We start from the raw sequence: 21,165 nt of genomic DNA on the forward strand, positions 1-21,165 counted from the left end.
GTTTCTTCTCCTACCAGTTGGTTTTCCTTCAACTGTTTTAGTTGCCTAATAGAACGCCGAGTTCCCAACACCTTACCATTAACCATCTGCATAGTTCAGCCTCTTACATTAGGCTTTAATTGAGTGTGTGCTTTTGCTTTGGTGCACATCAGCAGCTCTAACATCGGTCATTATGTTCTCTGTGCCTCCATCCAACTGTAATGGATAACTGAACCATAACTCAACCTCAACCAACTAGTTTTAAATGCCTAAATATATATATAAATAAATATATATAAAAATATATAGGGATAAATTAAATAAATGTTTTAACTGAGCGATTGTAAGATATTTTTCATTAGTCCTGCTCCTGGCAGGTTTACCACGTGAATTTGAAGTGTTAGCAAAAAAAATATTATCTCAAGGGATACAACTATTATTCCTAAAACTCCTCTATTTTAGATCCATATGGTTTTCATCCAAAAATATCTTCAAGCTCTTTTGCTCCATTAACACCTAGAGCAGAGCTCCACCTGTGCCATCAGCGATAGGCCACATATGACTAGCTGACATCTAGGAATGAAAGATAAGATTTAAACAGAACCATCCGTCTCCTGAAAACCACACAAGGCCTTTCAGACAGTAACAAAAACAGGGTGTAGATAATTCTCTAATGCCAGACTTTTTAGAAACCACAGACATGGTTTTCAATAAGAAATGGTCGACGGCACTTCCCATCTGAGCTGCCCAGCTGCACATTAACAAGACTAAAATAACCTTAACAAGTTAATGACATCAAATTATATGTCTAGCCATCAAAGTTTTATAATGTGCTGCAAATCATGTCAGTAAAATCTAAAATATTTTCTCTGTCAGACTACTGTGTTAGAAAGTGTAACGTGTAATACGTTTTTACTGCTTGTTATTCGGCAGCCTCTGCTCCGAACAGCTTACTTGGAGAACACAACTGCTTTTTTCAAACTGTTCTGGACATGAAGACGTGAAATTAACCGAACCACAAATAAAAACAGGCATTTGTCAACAGGTTTGATCCTGCTCACATGTTGCCTGCATAAATTACATTAATTCATTTCCTGGATTTTAAGGCCAGGTGTGCAAAGCTCCTCCATCTGGCAGCCGTAATTAGGTGGGATTGTAATTATGCTGCAGTCCAGCAAGAGATGAAATCAGCTTCCACCCCGGGGCCTTGGGAGCAGATCCATTGTATAAAGAAACATTTCCTCACTTCACTTTCTCTGTGACACGTCAACAAGGAGCCGCTGCCACGAACGCACAACCACTTCAGCAATCATTTGTTTCCCTTTTCCTCCTGCTAATCCAAAGTTAAATCCCATATTGGACATCTTTACAACAATGCCATGAGAGGACAGCTTTTATCACCGAGTATGTGACACCACAAAGAGCTTTACGGGTGAGTAATCCCTCCTTGTTGTTTTAAAGAGCAGTAATTCTGGATTAATGTTTTTGTTGGTGTCACCTGCTCAAAGGATTCCCACTGTTTCATCGCCAGGGGTCTAATATCAGTTACCACGTTTGGAATTATTTTAATTAACTTTCTGCCAAAACAACACTCTTGAACACAAGAGTTCTGCCCAGCTACCTTTTAATGCTTTTAACTAATTTCCTGAACACAACGGGAGAAGCTATGATGAGAAACCATTCAACGTGGCTAATCCAGCATGTCCCAAACCATATAAAAGAGGATGGTGCGATCTTGGGGTCAGAACAACGAAGCAACGAGCCCTGGAAGGAAACTCATCCACCAAGCCAACGCTTTGCCTCCGCCTGGAAGACCTTCACTATGAGACAGTCACTCATGTCCATCATCTTCGCCACAGCACTGCTATCCGAGTACTACACGCTGGCAGTGGCGTTACCCATGGGCAAGACTGACGACGGCTCCATGGAGCAGGATACTTTCGCCTCGCTGCTTAGCAATGACGCGACAGAAAACGACCTCGGCGACTCAAACCTGGCCACTGCGGGCAAAACCAGGGGGCCGAGGGTATTCGTCATCGCCGAGCCGAGCCTGTTGAGGGACCTGCGGGTGCTGCAGAGCGGACTGTCCATGAAGCGGAGAGCTGACGACAATAACCAGGTGTTCGAGCACAGAGACACCAGCCAGGACCTGAGCATCCCCATCCTCAGGAGGGACACAATGAGGTGCATGGTGGGACGGGTGTATCGGCCGTGCTGGGAAGTCTAGGACGTGGCGCCCAAAAGAGGACCATCACCACATCCTTTCCTGCCTCACACTGAGTTGCAACATAATCCTAAGAATCTATGTATCTATATTTAAATGATTGCAGATCTGACAATTAAAACCACTGAATTCTGCCTTATGTCTTGTGCATGTTTGGTATCTGTCTCGCTACAAACCTTTACTCCTAAAACTGAGAGATGTTTCTATCGTCAGACGTGTTCATAAGAAGAATGGTTATAGGACTTTTCTGTTTGTGTATGAATTACATAAGATGCAAGGTTTTAATTAGTGAGTTGTAGAGGTGCTGGTAGGTTTGCTGTTTTGCTTGTTCTATCCCTCTGCCTCCAATCTTAATACTAACCTCGGCAACTCATCTAACTCGACAAAAACACTAAATGTTGAACTGCTGCGACTCAAAACTAGACAACGGAGGATGGAAAAACGGGGCTTTAGAGGGCACACTTCAAAATGCACAAAAGCAGGTTTCATTTAAAATGCTTCTAAACGTGTTCCCTCAGTAGCAAACAGCTGGAGTAGTTGCAGTAATAGTAGTCCGTCTTCTTCTGGATGCATCGTCTGGTTTATCTTCTGTGACGGGAGGAGTTACCTTGATAACCCCTATGACTAGCTCACTTGCAGCAGCTCCACTAAAATTACAGACAGGTTTTTTACCTGAGAGATTGTTATATCAGATCCTGCATACTGGTTAGTCACCGCTGTCTTACGTGAGCTTCTAGCCTGCAGAACAAAGGCGTGCTCTTGGGAGAGTATTTCCAAGCACACAACAGCTCAACAGAGCATCAGGATAAATTATTTCCTCAGCTTTGCAGATGTGTCCGGCCCTCAACCAGCAGGGTTTAATAGAAAATGGCTTTTCAGTGAACCAGGAAGCTTCCTGATGTCCGACAAACATTAATTACAGATGATTGGGCTCATCATAGCTGCTGTGGCTTCTGCCTTTCCAGTTAATAATGAAGCTCCGAAGATGATGATGTTATAAACCGTATTTATACCTCTTTGAACCTTTCCTTCATTATTTACAACACATGAGGTCCAGTTGTGCTCTTGAATCATGCTCTTGGGTCTTTGTGACACCAGAGAGGATGGATTAACCCTTACAGTGGAGCAAGGCTCTGATAGTGCAGAATGATTGGTCAATTTGTGTGGGAGTTCATAACGCCAATGAATTCAAAGTGTGTGCAGCCGTGCATGCATGTGAGGTCCAGTTCTGACTTGTGAATACCCCCACCACCACCACCACCACCACCAGCAGGAATGGCTGGTTAAAAGCAATAAAAAGGCTTCTGGTGGTTGATTGTTGTAGGTCTGTCAAAGTGACTCAGTTAACAACTGCAGAACATTCCTCACAAAATGAGTGAGAGCAGTGAGTCAGCAGAACGGAGGATGTTTTTCAGGGACAGTCTGCACTCTTGGTATTTGGGATTAAGCTTCTGGTTGGAAAAATATTAGGCTGAAGATATACGGATATGCAGCAAGTGAAAAAATGTAATGTCTGACAAAACGACTGATGCTTTTCCCTAACTTGTGTCTAAATGAAAATATCTCCACAGCTATTCCATCTCATTTTGTGCAGATTGTCATGGTCCCTAAATCGTCATGACATTTTGTACAGACATTCATTCTCCCCAAAGGACTCATTTAAGAGTTTTCTTTTCGCAACACTGGCAGGTCCAAATTTCTCTTCATCAGTCTAAGCTGTACTTTGTGTATTAACAAATGTTAGCATGCTAACGATGTTATAGTGAGAATGTTGTCAACTACAGCCTTACAGAGCTGCTAGCTGCGGCTGTGGAGTCTTAGCCTGGTTTTATTGTGAACAAATGGTTTTACTCAACTGACCCTGATGAATCTGAAAGGGCAATTAATGAGTCATAATGTCGGGAAGATTTACAAATGTAGCGGAATTATGTGACGTAAACTATTTGTTACCGATTGAAATACCTACCGCAGTGTGTATTTTCATCTGTGACATCCATGCTCTAAAAACTCTTTGCCATAATGCGACGAGTCCTTGGCATTAAACATAAAAGACTTCTCCCTTTAGAGTTATGACAAATAACAAGGCAAGTGTTTTGGCATTTATTTACCTCATAATCATACTCAATTCAGATCAACGTTTTATGGGAAGGTGTTTTGTTTTACCAATAATTGTGGGGAGCAACATCTGGAAACGGTTAAACCAGAGGCTATGCAATTTTTTATTTTAATCAGTTGTTGATTATAGTGTTTGTTTGTTTTTTATATAACGTACCATGAATGTTATACATTTGATGAATGAACATCAGATACTTCACTGAGATGAATAGTTTTTTTATTTTATTTTAGTGTCGTATAATTCACTGTTACCAACCAAATTTTAAAGGTGCATAATACAAGATTTGGAGCATTTCCATTGACTTTCAATGGCTCTCAACATGGCGGTGCACCAGGAGCTTGTAGCTAACTACATTTTTAAACTGCAGCAAAGGTGCTGACAGATTTTCTGACTACTTAATTGGATTTGTTGCATATCACTGTATGTGAAGAAATGCTATAACCACTACAACCTCGTAGTTGGAGAATTTTATATCATTTAAATTTTTCCAGATTAAATAAAATACTGCTGCTATATTAATGCTACTGTATTTGTAAACAAAGAATCATCATTATTCTATATTCTACAACTTCTCAGAGATAAAAACAAATATGCAACCAGGTCAAGCTTTAATAACCTGATAGCTATACCAAAACTTGTCATTAAAGGCAAAAAACATATTTGACATAGTTAATAGCAACTGCAATCAGAGATTTGTCTATCATCAACTGCAATTACCAGAAGAAACACTAGATAAACAGAAAATATTTACTTTACTATGTTCCTTTTTGTTTTTGCTTAAAATGTGGACTTTTCTTCAGTATCTAAGTGGCTTTTATTCAACAAAAATATTGTATTAGCCCGGCCAACTAAGTATTTAGAAAAGGTTTGGGAGTTTGAACTTATTTCACTGACTAAAATGTCAATGTAAATTTTACATTCAACCTCAAAATATTATTATAACTGCAGCAAAAGCCTTTTTACTATGACGTTTTTGTGTTTGACTCAATAAACTCTTGGCCCAACATCGCTCCAGTTAATTGCAGGATTTAAAGGCACTTTGTATCTGCTGCAGGGGAGGCGTTGTAAGGCTTGCTTGCCTTGCCCGTCGTTTCTTACGGAATAATAGCACTATTAATAGCCGAGAAACAGCAGGAGAGAGGTTAGCTATCCATTGAAACTGGGTTTGACTTGAAAGGCTAGAAAGCACAGCTTGGCTGTCTGCTTCATGCTACACGTTCCTGAATCCCCTTTCACCAGGAACAATTCCATTTAGGAGGCTCTTAAGAAGCCTTTGGACAGTTGATCTCAGTGAATGGAGCATCATACTTCTTTAGCGAGGATTTAAAAGAAAGAATTACAATTGCAGTAATTTTGGAGGGCAATAAATGCACAGAAAATCAGGGAATTAATGTGAATGTAATCCATTTTCATACATGGTGTAAAACAAGGTGTGAGAGCGTCAAGATTAACTGCAAGCATCACAGCAAGGGAACATATATCTAGTATTACAAGGGACGAATTAGCACATGATCAACTGGAGCCTACTGTGGCATCAAACACCACTAAACCAAGGTGTTGACTTCATGAAACACAGAACATTTTCCATGGCTTACCATAACAAGACACTGAGTAAATAGATGTTCCTGCTTTACTGTGACGTTCATCTCACAAACACTAGTCCAGACACTATTTTATATTCATATCAAGTATGTGTTTCAAGCTATTAAATGCATGGGTCAAAGGGTCAGGATGATGGAGTACTGAAGACTATTTAGCTGTTTCGGTATTTGCTTGTGAACTAATATAATATAATGACTATGCCTTTTCTTGATTTATCATTTGAATCTGTATCACTGCAACATCATTGAATTATTATGTTGTTGTTTAAGTTATATTTTATTGTTGGTACTATTTACAGCAGATGAAAAGACAATTTTTTATTATTTATATAACAATTGTGTTCATTTTACATTTACTGCTGTATTACTATTCGCGTTATGTATAATTTTGAAAGTTACAGAGCCCTCAAAGTCTTGGATTTGTGTGCATGAAATTATTTGATTCATATATTGTTCTCCCAAGGTGTTCACTAAACGCAACATATTTTATAATAAATAAATCATGTTTTTGGACTTTAGTGGCCAATAGAAAAATAAAAGAATATGTAAACAGAAGAAAAGTTGAAAAAACGTATACACATGTATACAAATATACAAATCCAGCTCACAGATAATAAGAGTGAATGATGAATAAGAATAATTCACCAATGAAGGAAACAACCCAGAAGAACACAATAATCACTTACCTTTTGAATCTTGATCAGCTTCTCTCTGAAGTACAAAGCAGATTAAGTGGTATGATACCATTATAGAGTGAATGGTGTAACATGCTAATGTTTTGGACAAAGAAGATACTCAAGCTGTGGTAGCGAAGGCCTGCAATTGTGTGAAGTGGCTGAAACAGCTGACGCAGTGAAAGGAGGTGAACACATGAAAGCTAATTATAGCCGGAAAGGAGTCATCAGTGTACGGTTCCTGCACATTTCTGTTTGTTCAACAGTGCTCGTTTTGCACAGTTTACAACAAATGGCTTTCACCCTCGATGGGGTGCCTTGGTGAAAAAAAAAGAACATCTGGAACCCATTTTTGGCAACGTGATTATTCTGTCTGGGCTGTCAAGATAAAAATCAGTGCATTGTTTTACCAAATTGCAAGTGTTTTTATTTATGCCCCTGAGACTATAGCGTACTTGTGAAATTGAATAAACAGTATGCTACATCTAGTTCTGGTCATAGATCCGCTTGGAGCGGTTCCTATAGCATTCATATATTTTTCTTTTTTAATCCCATCTGAGGATGCATTTTGTGATTTTTTTGACAACAAGGATGCAAAAAATAAAGATTCTGTGAAATTATATAAGCGCTTACTTGAAAAGGGATTTGGGGATGGTACATCAAACCAACATTCTGCTTATGTCTACTAGTCACCACGGAACTTCTATGGGGTCTTTAGGACAGACAGAGAAACAAACCTCATCAAGTTGTTATGGCAAACAGTTGCATAGTAACACTAACTCCCATTGTAAAGCAAAGGCGCTTGTTTTGGTTGCTGCGCCAGCATCTGTACAACCACACATTACCACACCACAAATTCTGTCTTCCATCCTCCTTTTCAAAACCAAACACTTCCTGTATGTTTCAGAGTGAAAGCTACACCAGTTAGGGTTTTTTTTTAAGGACAAATGCACTTGCTTTTTTGTAATATTTTTAGTAATTCCTTTAGAATTCTTGAAATAATGAAAATCACCATCAAGCTTAAAGATTTAGTGATGAGGCAATCGGTGCAAAAATGTCAGCCCATGCTAGTTGACCCTTGACAAATGCGGCTGGTCTCAGTGGAAAACTGTGGTCATCGTAGTCTTAGCTGCCTCTGCTGCACTTTATTGATCCCCGAGGAGGATCTACACTTCCTCCCTCAATGGAGGGTGACAGCCAAGAGGACAGGGGTCGGTCAGACCACAGGGACCCCCAGGCTGAGAGGGAGTCAGCTATAAGCACGAGGATTGTTGTGCATCGGGTCTCAGCAGGAAGTTATTTGTAGATCATTTGTTTCAGGTCTCCAGTCTGATCACATTGTGGCTCGAGACCTGAAAGTGGACACAGTTGTACAGTTAACACATGCAGTAGACTCCATGAGACATGTGAGTGCATCCACAACCTCACACACATGCAATACATGCGCAACAAATAATCGATCATTAAGATAATAAAATTGACCTGTTTTATATAGACATATGTGCATTCATATTTCATAAAGTAAGTTACAACATTCATTCTTTAGAGAAGGTATATTTATCAGATGGTGTTCATTTTATTGTATGGTGAACATCTGCTCTCCACCATCTGTCTCAAGTCGTAACCATCGTACTTAATCTTTAAATTTATTGCATTAAGTGCAGCGATAATGACTGGCTCTGCGCGAATGAAACCTGATACTAAAATCGAATTAGGTCCGTCTCAATTCTTTGTTCCCTAATATGATCAGTGGGGCAGTTTGGTCAACCAGTTACATGACATCTGGCGCCAAAGGGCTCCCTCCGATGTCCAGTGCTAATTGAATTCCTCTCAGTCCGTTTAAATAATCAGTGCTCAACATGTTTGAGCCTGACAAGCTGTTAATCACCCAAAGGCTGGAGGCAGCTCCGACTGTTTTAGAGAATTACAGCTGGTTGAATGCTCTTGAATCTTTCAGGAATCTATGAGTCGGTTTTAAATGGACGGCAGGACAAAGTGCTTCACAGTGTCTCTTAACACTGATGCACTTCTGTCACTGAATAATCATTGTCGCTTTAAACAGGGAGCTAAATGGTGGTGAGCACTGTTGTAAGCTCAGCCATACTACAAGGCATTACTTCCTTGTTACCATTGTTTCACCTTGGAAGTGTGTGTGTGTGTGTGTGTGTGTGTGTGTGTGTGTGTGTGTGTGTGTGTGTGTGTGTGTGTGTGTGTGTGTGTGTGTGTGTGTGTCATCATTTCTGACGAGACTTCTCTAGAAGTTGATTAAAATACTGCAAAGCCACAGAAACAATCATAGTGTGATCCAAATACTTAGTTATTAACCTTATTAGGGCGTGTGCAGGACTACTTTTTACTGAACTGAACAGAACAGCTTGTTCATACTGAGCTGAGGCGTTCACTTACTGTTGTACATACTGAGGGGAATTTCAACAACGATATAATCACTTACCACCTCCAGAAAGTTTACAAACTGAGATTAGTTTGGCCAGTCTGTTTGAGGGGCGGGACTTAGTGATGGGTCAATTAGCAAATGTTAGGATGTTAACACTAAACTAAGATGCTGAACATGGTCGACATTATACCTGCGACATATGTTAGCATTTTGCAGCATCGCTGTGATAATAGCAGGAGTCAGGAATTTGGACTTGTTATCATTTTTAATAGTTGAGACCCTGATAACATTTTTTACAGTGTGCCTTGATTTGTTAATTCTGAATAAAGCCCTGCGTTTGTGATTTTGGCCCCTGTCCACCGTAGTCAGAGGCCCCTGGACACTGGCCTGTCCATCCTTCATCCTTGCATGTCTTGCAGATATCAGAGCAGTCACACACCAGATGTTTTTGAAGACCTTTCCAGGCTGCATGAAGGCCTTTGCTCAGAGGGCGAGAGACATGCAGAGTGCCAAGGAGAGAGAGAGAGAGAGACGACTCTTGGCAACAGGGTTACTACTCTTCTTCGGCTGGACTTTGTTGCTGACTGTGTTGATTTTCCGCTGTGTTTTAGTGTTTTTGCTGCATTCTACGACTTGGACTTCCCAGAAATGAGACAGCAGCAGACCAGCTGTGGAGCAGAAATACCTCACACTATGCATGGCTTATTTCATGTGCTCTAAAATTTCGTCCAAGCCTGTATTTTGGCGCGATTGTCCGAGTTCAATTGCCTTTCTTCTTTTCGTTTATTTCCACAGTCTCTCTCAAGGGTTCCCTGGGTTCATATTGTCACAAGTAGGATACAGTGGGAACACATTTGAAGTCAAGTGGGATTTGCAGGTTGCTATAAAGTGGTACCTGTCGATATGAGTCGGCTGAACAGCACAATGAGCAGCGGTCCTCCTGGAGAGAGGGCATAATGGCAGTATGTGCTGCTTGTGGTTGACAAAAGAGTGGTCAGTTGAGCGAGTTCAATCAGGCGTTCCTCCGCTTCGCCCTCGCTAATCCCTCACACTGTGATGTCGACACTCCTGTCAGCCGGAGCGACTCACATGTAACTGTAGCACTTCACTGTGGATCACTTCAATCAGAATTTCCATACAATTGAAACAGTGTCAGACTGATGAAAGCCACAAACTGTGGTGTGTGATCTCTGCTATCTTTGACAGCAGTCTCAACACTTGTGCTTTTCAGTCTTTAGGGTTTTAAAAAATGACAAACGATTAAATTGATTTATAAGTTGAGGTGTGGCACCTCCAGTATTAAGTATAAGAGAGGGACTTCTCTTTCTACTCATCAACATGTCACTCACGCAACTTCCATTCTCCCTAATCATTCTTTATGAACCATGATTACATAAGCGTGTATTGACAGATAGTGTCCTCTCTTGACAACCGAGCACGGTTGGTGAAGTGACCTGCAGAGGCAGAGCACTCCTTTCCTCAGACAGACTCTTCCGGCAGAGCGGAGGTCCCCCTCTCCATCATTCAGTCCCAGGTGCCCTTGTCTGGCTCCATGGGGCCGGGTGACATCATCGCCATCCCCCCATCCCCATCCCCCTTCTTCCCCCTGCTGTCTCTAATGGAGGCCCGGAGCTGGTGATGGGGCCTTGTGAATAATTTAGGAGCTCTGGTGCACTTTATAACCTGGCCTGCAAGGCTAACCGGGACATTCACCCTAAGTGCATTAGTATAATAGTTGGGGAGGAAACTAGCTCTCATTGACTGATACAATCAATAAGTGTGCTTGTGTTCGCTCTTGAGTCCCTGGAGGCTGCTGTATGTGTGTGGGATGGGCCAAACTACCAGAAAACACTCGTGAGAATGACCTAAAAAAATACTCTCACATAATTACACTTTGAGGAAATTGGGTTTATCCTAAATTCTCTACAAAATGAAACAGCTCGTTGACATTTTATTCATTCGTTCATGTCTTGGCGTTAAGCGAGGAGACGCCTGTAACACTCACTTTTCCCTGCGGCAAGGCAAAGAAACTCCACAGACTACAGGCATCGTGTGTCTGAGGTGACCAATTTCAACAAGCAAAGAGCCCTGTAATCAAATAAATTCAGAGTCGAGACTGACGTGACATATTACGTAATTATCCGAGGCTTCTTGTGTGAGATGAGGGTCCGCAGAATCCTCATCGAGAGGAGGAGCTCACCTTCATGTGGTGAAAGCTGGAGGAAACAAATGACTCCATTGTAATTTACCAAAGTGCTAACACAGCACTGTACACACCCCACAGTGTACCGTTAGGATCATTAGTAGAAATAAAATCTCGATAGTCCTTTAAAACAGCGAGTGCCTTTCTGCCTTTTTTACACACTAGCATCGTAGATGGCGATGCCGGCCTGTGAATTGGTCCACATTGAATTATCTCAACAGAAATGTGATGGATTTGCATGAATTTCTGAAGAAACATTTATTTTCTGACTTTGGTGACTCTCTGAATCTTCCTCTGACTCGTCGCGAGGTCCACATTTATGCTTTTGAGTGAAATGTCTCGCATACGACTGGATAAGTTGTCCTGGAACTTGATATGTCTAAGTTTACCACAAGATACATTTGAATGTGTTTGGTGATTCTTTTTTCATCTGGTGTCATCATCAGGTCAAAAGGTTAATTCCTCCAACACTTGGTTGGTTTATGACTAAATAGCTAACGACGTTCCCATCAGACTCATCTAACAGCAGACTCATCTTTTCAAGGTTTTTTTTTGGTAGTATATTTCTGCAAAAGCCAAGTACAGATTTTCTAAGTGCAACCATGGATTCAGGCTTGACTTCTTTCCCATAAAAGGCCATGGAGGTGCCAAGGTTCAGTCTGTCAATCTCTGTTTCGCATGCAGACAACAAAGGAGATGGCCAAGTGACCCCAGAGGTTGATTTACATCGTGTCAGCAGGAGCAGCAGTGTATCCCCTCCCTTCCTCCCAGCACACGGAGGATTTATCACAGCTCAGTGGCGACGTGTGCCAGGCAGCCTGAGTCACCAAGCAGGTCAGATTACAACACTGTAGATACCAAGGGACGTCTCTGAAGAGTGGCCATGCTGGGTGCTCACATTGCGACTAAAATTAAAGAGCAAAATGGTTTTATTACTACTTTATGTGTGGGAAAAAAATCTGTGGTTTTTCTGTGAATATAATGATCCTTTCTGAGGACATACGCGCTCAAAATTATACATTCAAAAGAAATTCAACAAAGCAAACCTTCAATTCTACATGGCTCATAATAAACCAGCCTAGAGCACTTGTCATCATAGGAGGGAATTATGTCCAAAACCTCCAATCACAGCGCCAAGCACTAGATTAACAAGCAGTCTCGTTCTCATTATAACTGATCTCGTAAATCAAAACACAAATACTGGCCCAGTGCCCTCTAAACAGTGATATAACCTCTGATAGTTATGGTGCCTGACAACATTAACTTAATAGCCCTTTAGTGGTTATTTTGTTGCATGGTGATGTCAGGTTAAAATACTGGGCACAGTCTGACAAGCAGACTGTTGGTGCTTTAGTCAGTATGATGTAATGAGAACATTGAGAAGTGCTGTACGTGACCACTGGTGAGAAAGTTAAAGGTAAACTGCATTTCTGAAGCCAGGCTGGAACCATTTAAATTACTATCAAACGATCAAATAAGTACTTTGTCTTTAATCTCCGTCTGCAAAACTCTGATTGATTGCTTCTCTAACCAGCATACAAAAATTCACTCGTCGCATCAGAAGTGGGTTAAACTAATGCATTATTTGGTACAGAAACACCCCTCAAACAAGTAAAACAAATGCAACCGTTCTCCTGATTGAAATGCAAATTTGTCACCAATACCTGATATCTAGCACTGAGCTTTTTCCTACTTACGATCCAGGAACAAAACAACTACTGTCGTTGGCTGCTTTGTCCCTGTGAGAAAATCCACTGGTACCTTAACATCCTTGGAGCGATCCTAATAATCCCTAGAATTTGCATCGTGAAGGACAGTGGAAAGATCTCATTTGGGGAAGTGAACCAACGACGGCCCTCACTTCCCTGAAACCACACTGTACTCTGAACTGGTCCAGTGGAGTTGCTCAGTGGCCAAAAATAACCTCAGGGAGCCGAAACAAGATAATAACTTCGTTTTGTCTCCCCAAAACAACATCTCTTGCCAAAGCATGCGTGTAATAACAGTTTGGATGTCCACATTGGGGTTTTTTTCTGTACAACTGAACTTCATTTCTCTGTTTGTTTTTTAATGTGTGCAGGAAAATATGGTTGTTATAGGATTCTTTTCCCAGTGTGTTGAAAGTTACATGGATCAATCTTGTCTTTAAATGCTCCTTTTAAGCTGAAACTGATGTTTGAGGCTCCACATGGATCATTTTAATTTGCTACAACTTTAGTCTTATTTTCAGCTCAGTAGCTGTTCTGGAGCTGCCAATCATAACACATGATCTCAGCTTTTCACAGAAGCTGTTTTGACACGTCCTAGCAGGGTAAACACAGGTTTAATTATTAATCATTAAACCGGCAATGACATGTCAGAATGGCTGTTGTGTAAAGGTCATATTCTCCTGTAATTGTTTGCATTTTCATTGTTATCTTGAGCACTTTGACTACTTCTCGTCCATGTTGGCTCAAATCAGCTGAGGAAGCTCATATGATATGATAGAAAGTTCCAGAACAGCTACTAAATGGACCTTTAGCTGTGCTCATTTTATCAACTGCTGTTTTCAAGGTGGAGAACGAACGTGGAAGCTCAACATTTAAGCCAGCGTGGACAGGAGGAGGACCTTGGAGTGTCCAGAAAAGTTACTGATCATGACCATGTGACATGATCAAAAGCTCCGGAGCAGCTACTAAATAGATCTTCAGTTGAGATTGTTTTGTTAAATGATTTACGGCTGTAAACTTGCAGGACAAGACACTTAATACATTCCTTATAGAATACATACTCAATTTTTCCCCAATTCCCACTGATGTCTGTTCAGTTCTTCATCGGCATTAAAACGTTAAAATGAATGTGAAAACATTTCTGCACTCCGACCAAAGCAATCTGCGTCGTCTTTAAAAAGGAAACACACAGCTCCCCTGTCTGCCACTATTGAACACACATGTAAGTGTTACCTTGATGGTGAGGAGATGGTGAGGAGAACCTCTCCCACGTACCAAGTCCCATTCACACCTGGCTCAAATGCTCCTCTGTTCAGGCCACAATGAGAGCCTTTCTTTGCTCCGTGTGACACTGAGCGTCCGAGGTCAGCAAAGTTCAGGAAGCACATGATTTTTATTTGAAAATCTATAAATTGTGAAAATGAATGCCCCTGTGTTTATTTGTGTTTCGCTCCACTCTCAAGCCCAGAGGCCTCTTTCTGCTTGCCAGTTGCCAGCCTATTAGCACCCCACAGAAACCCTAACAGTGCTGCCATGGGGCGGCTGTTTGTTTGACTTTGTCATATTGAATTGAGACGTGCAGACTTGGTGGATGGGAGGTGAGAACGGGCATTGACTCATTTTCAAGGGTGCACATGTCAAATCTCTGGCCATCACGGACGATATTTAGACTGGTCTTTGGACGCTCCGCTTGTGGGTGAAATCTGTATTGCTGAAATGCTGACAGGTCCTCAGCCAACCTTTGCATTCTTTCTGGACCTCAGTGCTGACTCGCAAATTCACTTAATGGGGAGAGAACTTGGATAAATATGGGAAAGGACAGAAGCATTTGGGGCTTTAAGGATACAGAAATGTGCATGAATGCATGAATGTTCTTTGCAGAATGGTAAATGTCACTGGATATATTCTGGTTCGGTTGTGGTTGTACATAATGGCATTTAAGTGGTTGGGTTACTCAACATATTTGATCATTCAATAGTATTACCGTAGTTTAGTTTTTATACCCATAGAGTGTTTCAGATATCCACTTCTGATGATACTACTAAACCAATTCTACAGTCGAAGGGAAATAATTATTTAGATAATCCCACTTCTTATTTTAATAGAGCAATTTTCTACCAAATAAAAATCCTTAATTGAAAACCAGATTAACAGATTCAGAATTAGTTTGAGTTATCGACATTGTCAGTAGACGGCTGGAGAAAGATGTTTCTGGAAAGTCTCACTGCTGTTTCAAGAGTACTCCAGTGATTTACTACTAAGCTTTTCCCATAAAGTTGCAAAAGACAGATTAAATGGAGGCTAAGAGCCTGCTCTTACAGGTTTATTAGTAATCACAGTTGTCACTGAATGATGAATGAGTAGCCTTTAAGCAGTGGAGCTCCTCTGGTGACAGAACGCTGTTGTCAGCTCAATCGTGATTCGCAGTACGTTAACTCGTTGTTAAAAGCTCATTAAAAGGCTGTGAGGGCAACATAAACAATCATAATCTGATCACTCAATCATTAATTAAAAGTCTGCTGAGCACTTAACCTTTAAAGATATTTCAATAAATAGTCAACCTCATATCATCGAGATAAAAATTCAGGGGATCACCAATGTCATTAGGGATATATTGTCTGGGTGCCATAAATGTGCAAAATGATGTCCCAATACAGCCTGTAGATGTTGAAGTATTTCACTGTGAACCACAGATGTCAACATCTGGCAGTCAGGAGTCTTTCTGTGAGAGATCTGTAGTCAACACTAAATAGACTAAGTGTGTGGATTTCCACACAGGTTCTCTTAGCTCCTATGATCAAAGTCCTGCTGTATTGCAGTATAAACCGATTCTGCATTCATATGAATTATTGACTCTATTATTATCTATTTGACTCTAAATGGATGTTTATTTACCAAATTAACATTATGCTATATTGAGCAACTAGAGATTGAGACCATAAATCAGAAGTAGGGTCATTTTCTCATAGACTTCCATGCAATCCGACTTATTTTTGCAACCAGCGCTGCCACCTGATGGCCAGTGGAGAGAATACAAGTTTAAGGCACTCCAGCCTTGGCTTCGCTTTTCAGGACCGGAGGTTGCTGCCAGTTTGTGCGGAGGGCAAAAGAGGCATCAGGCACGTTTGCGTGACTAATGTTATGAATACTAGCAAACTCTCCATCAGTTCTGATAACTTCCTCTGTCATTGCCATAACTGAACAAAAGTGCCTTCTGACATTTAAACAGTGAAGTGAATCTCTGCCCTTTAGCCCTGCAATAAAATGACCCTTTAAGTATTTTACAGCAAGGTCACTAGCAAACGCGGTGTCTCTGCTCAGTTGACTTGAACTGCATGTTGAATTTTCCATCAGAATAAATGTCACACAGCTGTATCTTCATCAGAAAGGCCAAACGGTGTTCCAGGCAGCTGCAAGTGTATGGTTTGGAGCCCCGCACAGGAGGAATCCGTCTTGTAAACTGATATGGCTGTCCAGTCATGACCTCAGCCTCCAAGTATGAATTCTCAGTATGATCTGTGGGTTTAAAAGCACAGCCTTCCAGGATAACTGAGGCTAATTATCATGTGTCTCTGCGGAAAACAGCAGAAGGCTCAGAGCTGGAGGGATAAAAGCTCTCAAGGAGTCAACATTACCGTCTAAATGTCAGCATGTCAGGTAACAGATGCACAGTCCTCAGTGTGTTGTTTAACACCTTTGCATTCTATAACTTTTCCAACTATCAAAGCATGGTTTGGCTGTGTTTGTACCTCACAAGACAGTGAAAGCACCAGTGATCTTTTATATGGAAATTGTACCAGTGAATGAACTATAATAAACCCAAACTTCACATGTGCCAAATAACGTTACTCCCTTTAAGCGGCAGATGATTTCTAGTCTCCGTCTATACAGCAACAGATGTATTCAAGCGGTTATCCAGCCGGCCTTCACGAGTGATGGCCTTATGTGACTCATCTGATGCACATGGCAGGTGGTCTTGTACAGCGGCGGCATCTCCCTGGGGGGACAGAAGGATGGATTGTGGGGCCTGGTTCCCTCAGGGTCTCAGCTGTGAATGGGCTTAAGTGATAACTGCTCCCACTCTGGTCCACCCATTAGCTTTAAATACTTTGTGATCCTGTGTGCAACAGGAGGGGGAGCCTTTGCATCTGCACCATAAGACCCGTGTCTAACTTGTATTAAAGTTTGTGATGTGGACAAATCTAATGGGGATCAGTAATGGATAACTTCCCGATATGGTGAAATTAAACTGAAAGACATGTTTAACAAGCCAGTAAATACCTGAAGGCAAGGTACCAAAGACAATTCAGATGGAAGTCTACCATGCCTGTAAAACTGCGCTGCTCAGTGAACAGTTTTGTAAACAGTGGCTATGTACCAAGGGACATTTTGCAGTTGAGTGACTGTTTAGTGGACAATATGTAAAGACAATTTGAACAGTTTGCAGACAGCAGCACTAATCCAAACTCAGTCTAGCTCTACTGCACAATTACTAAAGCAGTGTTGCCTTAGAATGGAGGCATTAAATGAGACAAATGACTGGGGATAAGTGCAACCGTGTACCAAGATTATGGTCCAATAATAATCTTTCCTCTGAATAAAGTGTAGTTTACATTATCCCTCATGAATTACCAATGCACTCTCAAAATCCGTCTCTGGTCAAGCAAACATGTGGCGAACTGGAAGCTCAGCAGAGAATCAGCCTAGAGTGACCTCTAGTGGTAGTCAACAGCAATGACAAGGGAGCAAATGTCTGGTCTGAACCATTTAATAGAGGCTTTAAGAACAAAATATTTAAAAATGCAAAAACTTATGCATTGCTGTACATTTTAATATTTAAAAAAATCCCATTTAAAAAAAAAAAATCACAATCGCCACTGGCCACTTTATCAGGGGGCCATTTTAAAAGCATGCCACAAGTTTTAGATTCAGTTTAAGCTATAAAAATAGCTGGACAGGGGATATGCATTAGGGACTTTGTAAAAGTGGCAACATGGGGATTGAATAGTCAAATGTGCTCAAGGATAGTCAAGATTTCAGTCAGACAACGTTGGAACGTAGTGCGTTAACGGTGTTTTAAGCGTTGTGAAAATGAAAGTTAGGATAAATCGCTGACTGAATCACATTGAGCAATCACCGAGAGCAAATCATTTAAAAAGACTAAACTGCCATTTTGCGTGGGCTATGAAGTCTAGAGGGCCATCTTTCAGATTGAAAACAGGGAATTAAAAACTTGTAGCATGCTTTGAAGAAAGTATACATGATATTCAGTTGGTTAACATGCAAACCACCGACAGTCCTTGGCATGGGGCTCCTTCAGTCACGTTAAAAAGTTTAAGTTACAACTGTACAAGTCAGCACATGGTGCCAAACACAATGACCTCACTGGGTGAGCTGCTTTGCAAGATCCTTCACCACTGAAGATTTGAGCTGCGAGATGGTGGCAATCTTCATCTGCTTGGAAGTAGAGTATTTGCCTTTAATAGCCTGCAAGAAGAGAGTGAATTTAGTCAGACTGTTCAATAGCCAACTTAAGATGGAGGATCTAAAGCTATGTGGATGAGGCTACAGATGCAGTTTAAAAATGGTTAATGGTCACTTACCATTTGCTTGGTCAAGCCCTCGTTCACCTTCACGACATTCTTTGCAATGTGTGCCATCACAGGAATCAAATTCTCTGCTGTGTAGTCCATGTAGTGCTGCAATGTCACATCCTGTGGAGAGACATGCCAGACAGTTGTCTACAAGTCCAGGTCAAGGGTGGCTAGTCCAAATTATCAATAATCCTGACAAACTTTGTATATAAAAGTCAGCTGTGCATGTTCTTTCCTAGTGTTTAAGAAACAGATGGGCCAATAATGCCAGGCTTACCCAGTCACCAGCATCCAAGACCTTGAGGGTAAAAGCCAATGCAGCACTTGCCACCATGGAAGGCGGGAAGTGAACCATCTCATAGTCCACCATGGTGAGCTCCAGGAGATATTTTGCCAGGGTGTGTTGCTCAGCAGTTACCTGAGGAGACAAGTCAGAAATAGAAGTTAGCAATTTGTTTATAGTAAAAAAATACAGAGCTCTCAAAAGAACTTGTGAAGCCGATTTGAGATGCCGCTACAAACCTCGTAAATCTTGGAGGCCCTTCTGAGGAACTGGAGGGGAAGAGGGCGGCCTAGTTGGAACTTGAGGACCCGGAGGAGCGTCATCTCCATGTCTCTGATCTGGGCAGTGGTGTAGGCCCTGTCCGTCACATACGCAAAGTCCGAGATCTCCGGGGGATACATCTCCTCATATTTGGAAGCGAGGAACATGGCAGACACGCCGACCAGCTGCAGCTGCTTCTTGGGGACTGGGTGGTCCTGTTGAAGGGCAATCACATGCAGATTTTACAAACTGGTGTGGCATGAAGACACGCCAGAGAAAGTCATGGTTTAGCCTGGAAGAGTTTCATGCATTAAGCAACCGGCTGGGCTCTAGTTTGAGACATTAACCCACCTGAAGAAAGCGATCGATGATTCCCACGGTCATGTACATCGTCTCCTGCAGCAGGCGGAACTTAAGGCTCACTTGGACTAGCCAGTCAATGAGAATGGCACGCATGTTACCCGTCACCTCCTGACCCTGCAGATAAGTGACTCGGACGTTCTGCTCGATCTGAGGAGATGGGGAAACTGGTTAAAACACAAGTTTATGTGGGCATACAGATTTTAATTTTAAAATTAGATATTGCTTGCCTCAAGCTGTCGGAGGTACTTGTAGATGTCTTTTACATATTCGCTGCAGAGCATGGGGTTTTCGTAGTCATCTGCATCCACATCCCTGATAGCCGTGTGAAGCATAACGTCAGAAAAGGCCTGACAGAGGTCAGCAGGCGCACAGCCAGAAGTCTCCATTGGAGTGGGGGATGCTGGTTCAGGGAGAACCTGGAACCACAGAAATCCCAACAAACTGAAGCGCCACACCCAGCAGTCATTTCTTATTGGCCAGACAGCAGTCGGCATACAACTCACCTGCACCTCAGGTTCAGCAGGAACAACATTTTCTGGTTTTGGTTGCTCAACTACTACTACTACTGCTGCTGCTGCTGCTGCTTTTCTGGTGGCAACTCTGGTCTTCTTAATGGCTTCTGGCTTGACAGTCTTTAAAAAAGAAAAAAAAAGTTAAAAAGTCAAGATTGATAGAATAAGTCAGGTGAAACGGTATCTTCGTTTGAAGTAATGTAGAGAAAAACAAACTGGATTACACTTAAAAATGTGGGTATTGATAGTTAGTCGTCGTCTTTTTGAATGTCACACAAAAACAGTTCACTAAGACAAAGCTAAGCTCTTTAAAACATGTAGCCGAGTAGCATTGGCAACAAAATGCACACAGGTTAGCTGGACCTTCTTACAGCGTAGTGAGTGCTTGCATGAAGCATTAACATTACTGGCACAATTCCATAGTTGTTCACACTTTTGATCCAATACATTTAGGCTGTCTATGGGCATAGCCGTTAGTTGTTTTGCATACGTTTCGTGCAACATGCAGACATAACCACTCAAGCTACAAGACACGTTTCAAAAGCAACGCATTAGGTTAATCAGCCCACAAACCTGAAGTTTAAATGCGTGTGTACATAGGGCGTATGCATTGTAGCACTATTAATGTACCATCACCTATATTCGGTGTTAAATCACATTTTACCGAGGGGAAAATAATTCATAAAAATACCGTTCTTACCTTTTTCTGTACTTCTTTGTTAGCCGCGATGTTTCCGATTTCCCCCAGCGCTGCTCGAGGCTTGGTTGTTGCGGGCCCGGTGACGGAGCAGGCCTTCCCCCCGAGGTCGGCGGTCCTCGTAGAAGCCAATCGGTTCTGCGGTGAAATAGCAGCATTTAGGGTCAAGTTGCATTGCATGACATATTATGCATTTTATCAGAGGGTTGCCCAGTCTTTGGTCAAATGCCTATTATGGAACGCCGCACGAGCGCAGACGCCACAGCGACGCACGAGGACCTTTAACATTGCATTTAGAAAAACAGAAATTCAAAAACATAGCTCTACTTACCGTCTTTCAAGTCATAAATAACAAAAGCATGAGTAAAAATGTTTAAAGTACGTACTCTGGTCACTCGGAGAGCCATTTCGAAATGTGCGTCGCTTCAACAACAGGCAGAAAGGCGTAATGGTGAACGTTGTGGTGTGAAGTTTTGAGCTTCGGCGTCTTGGTTTAAATCCTCGCACGCTTCAAGCTGATTCGCTGGTCCCTGAATTATCCGGCCCATTGATTG

At 41.7% G+C, this 21,165-nt stretch overlaps 2 protein-coding genes across 3 annotated transcripts; one reads left to right on the forward strand and one right to left on the reverse strand.

Annotated features, from left to right (window-relative positions):
• The first annotated feature begins 1,318 nt into the window (after positions 1-1,318).
• Positions 1,319-2,287, forward strand: pmchl (pro-melanin-concentrating hormone, like). 2 transcript variants are annotated; one of them, XM_084035094.1, is made up of 2 exons: positions 1,319-1,411; positions 1,511-2,287. In XM_084035094.1, the coding sequence occupies exon 2, from the start codon at positions 1,607-1,609 to the stop codon at positions 2,204-2,206; it is 600 nt and encodes a 199-aa protein (XP_083891220.1). In that variant the 5' UTR covers positions 1,319-1,411; positions 1,511-1,606; the 3' UTR covers positions 2,207-2,287. The 2 variants fall into 2 exon arrangements, with proteins under 2 accessions (XP_083891220.1, XP_083891219.1); XM_084035093.1 differs by lacking the exon at positions 1,319-1,411 and having other exon boundaries at positions 1,638-2,287.
• Positions 2,288-17,653: 15,366 nt separating this feature from the next.
• On the reverse strand, positions 17,654-21,088 carry ccnb1 (cyclin B1). Its single transcript, XM_084035084.1, has 9 exons — positions 20,998-21,088; positions 20,615-20,749; positions 19,906-20,034; positions 19,630-19,818; positions 19,391-19,549; positions 19,018-19,254; positions 18,773-18,913; positions 18,505-18,615; positions 17,654-18,388 (listed from the first exon to the last, which is right to left on the reverse strand). The coding sequence occupies exons 1-9, from the start codon at positions 21,016-21,018 to the stop codon at positions 18,284-18,286; spliced, it is 1,227 nt and encodes a 408-aa protein (XP_083891210.1). The 5' UTR covers positions 21,019-21,088; the 3' UTR covers positions 17,654-18,283.
• Between the last annotated feature and the right edge of the window lie 77 nt (positions 21,089-21,165).

The sequence above is a fragment of the Eutrigla gurnardus genome (genome assembly GCF_963514095.1).
Source record: "Eutrigla gurnardus genome assembly, chromosome: 19".
Lineage (NCBI taxonomy): Eukaryota > Metazoa > Chordata > Actinopteri > Perciformes > Triglidae > Eutrigla > Eutrigla gurnardus.

What these genes read in the sequence shown, in the direction of transcription:
- pmchl (XM_084035094.1), top strand. Translation starts at nt 1,607, where the DNA reads ATGCTTTTAACTAATTTCCTGAACACAACGGGAGAAGCTATGATGAGA.
- ccnb1 (XM_084035084.1), bottom strand. Translation starts at nt 21,018, where the DNA reads ATGGCTCTCCGAGTGACCAGA. An exon ending in CTGCTGAACCTGAGGTGCAG is followed by an intron (nt 19,819 to 19,905) that starts GTGAGTTGTATG and finishes CTGTGGTTCCAG; the next exon opens with GTTCTCCCTGAACCAGCATC. An exon ending in GGGCCTCCAAGATTTACGAG is followed by an intron (nt 18,914 to 19,017) that starts GTTTGTAGCGGC and finishes TTGTCTCCTCAG; the next exon opens with GTAACTGCTGAGCAACACAC.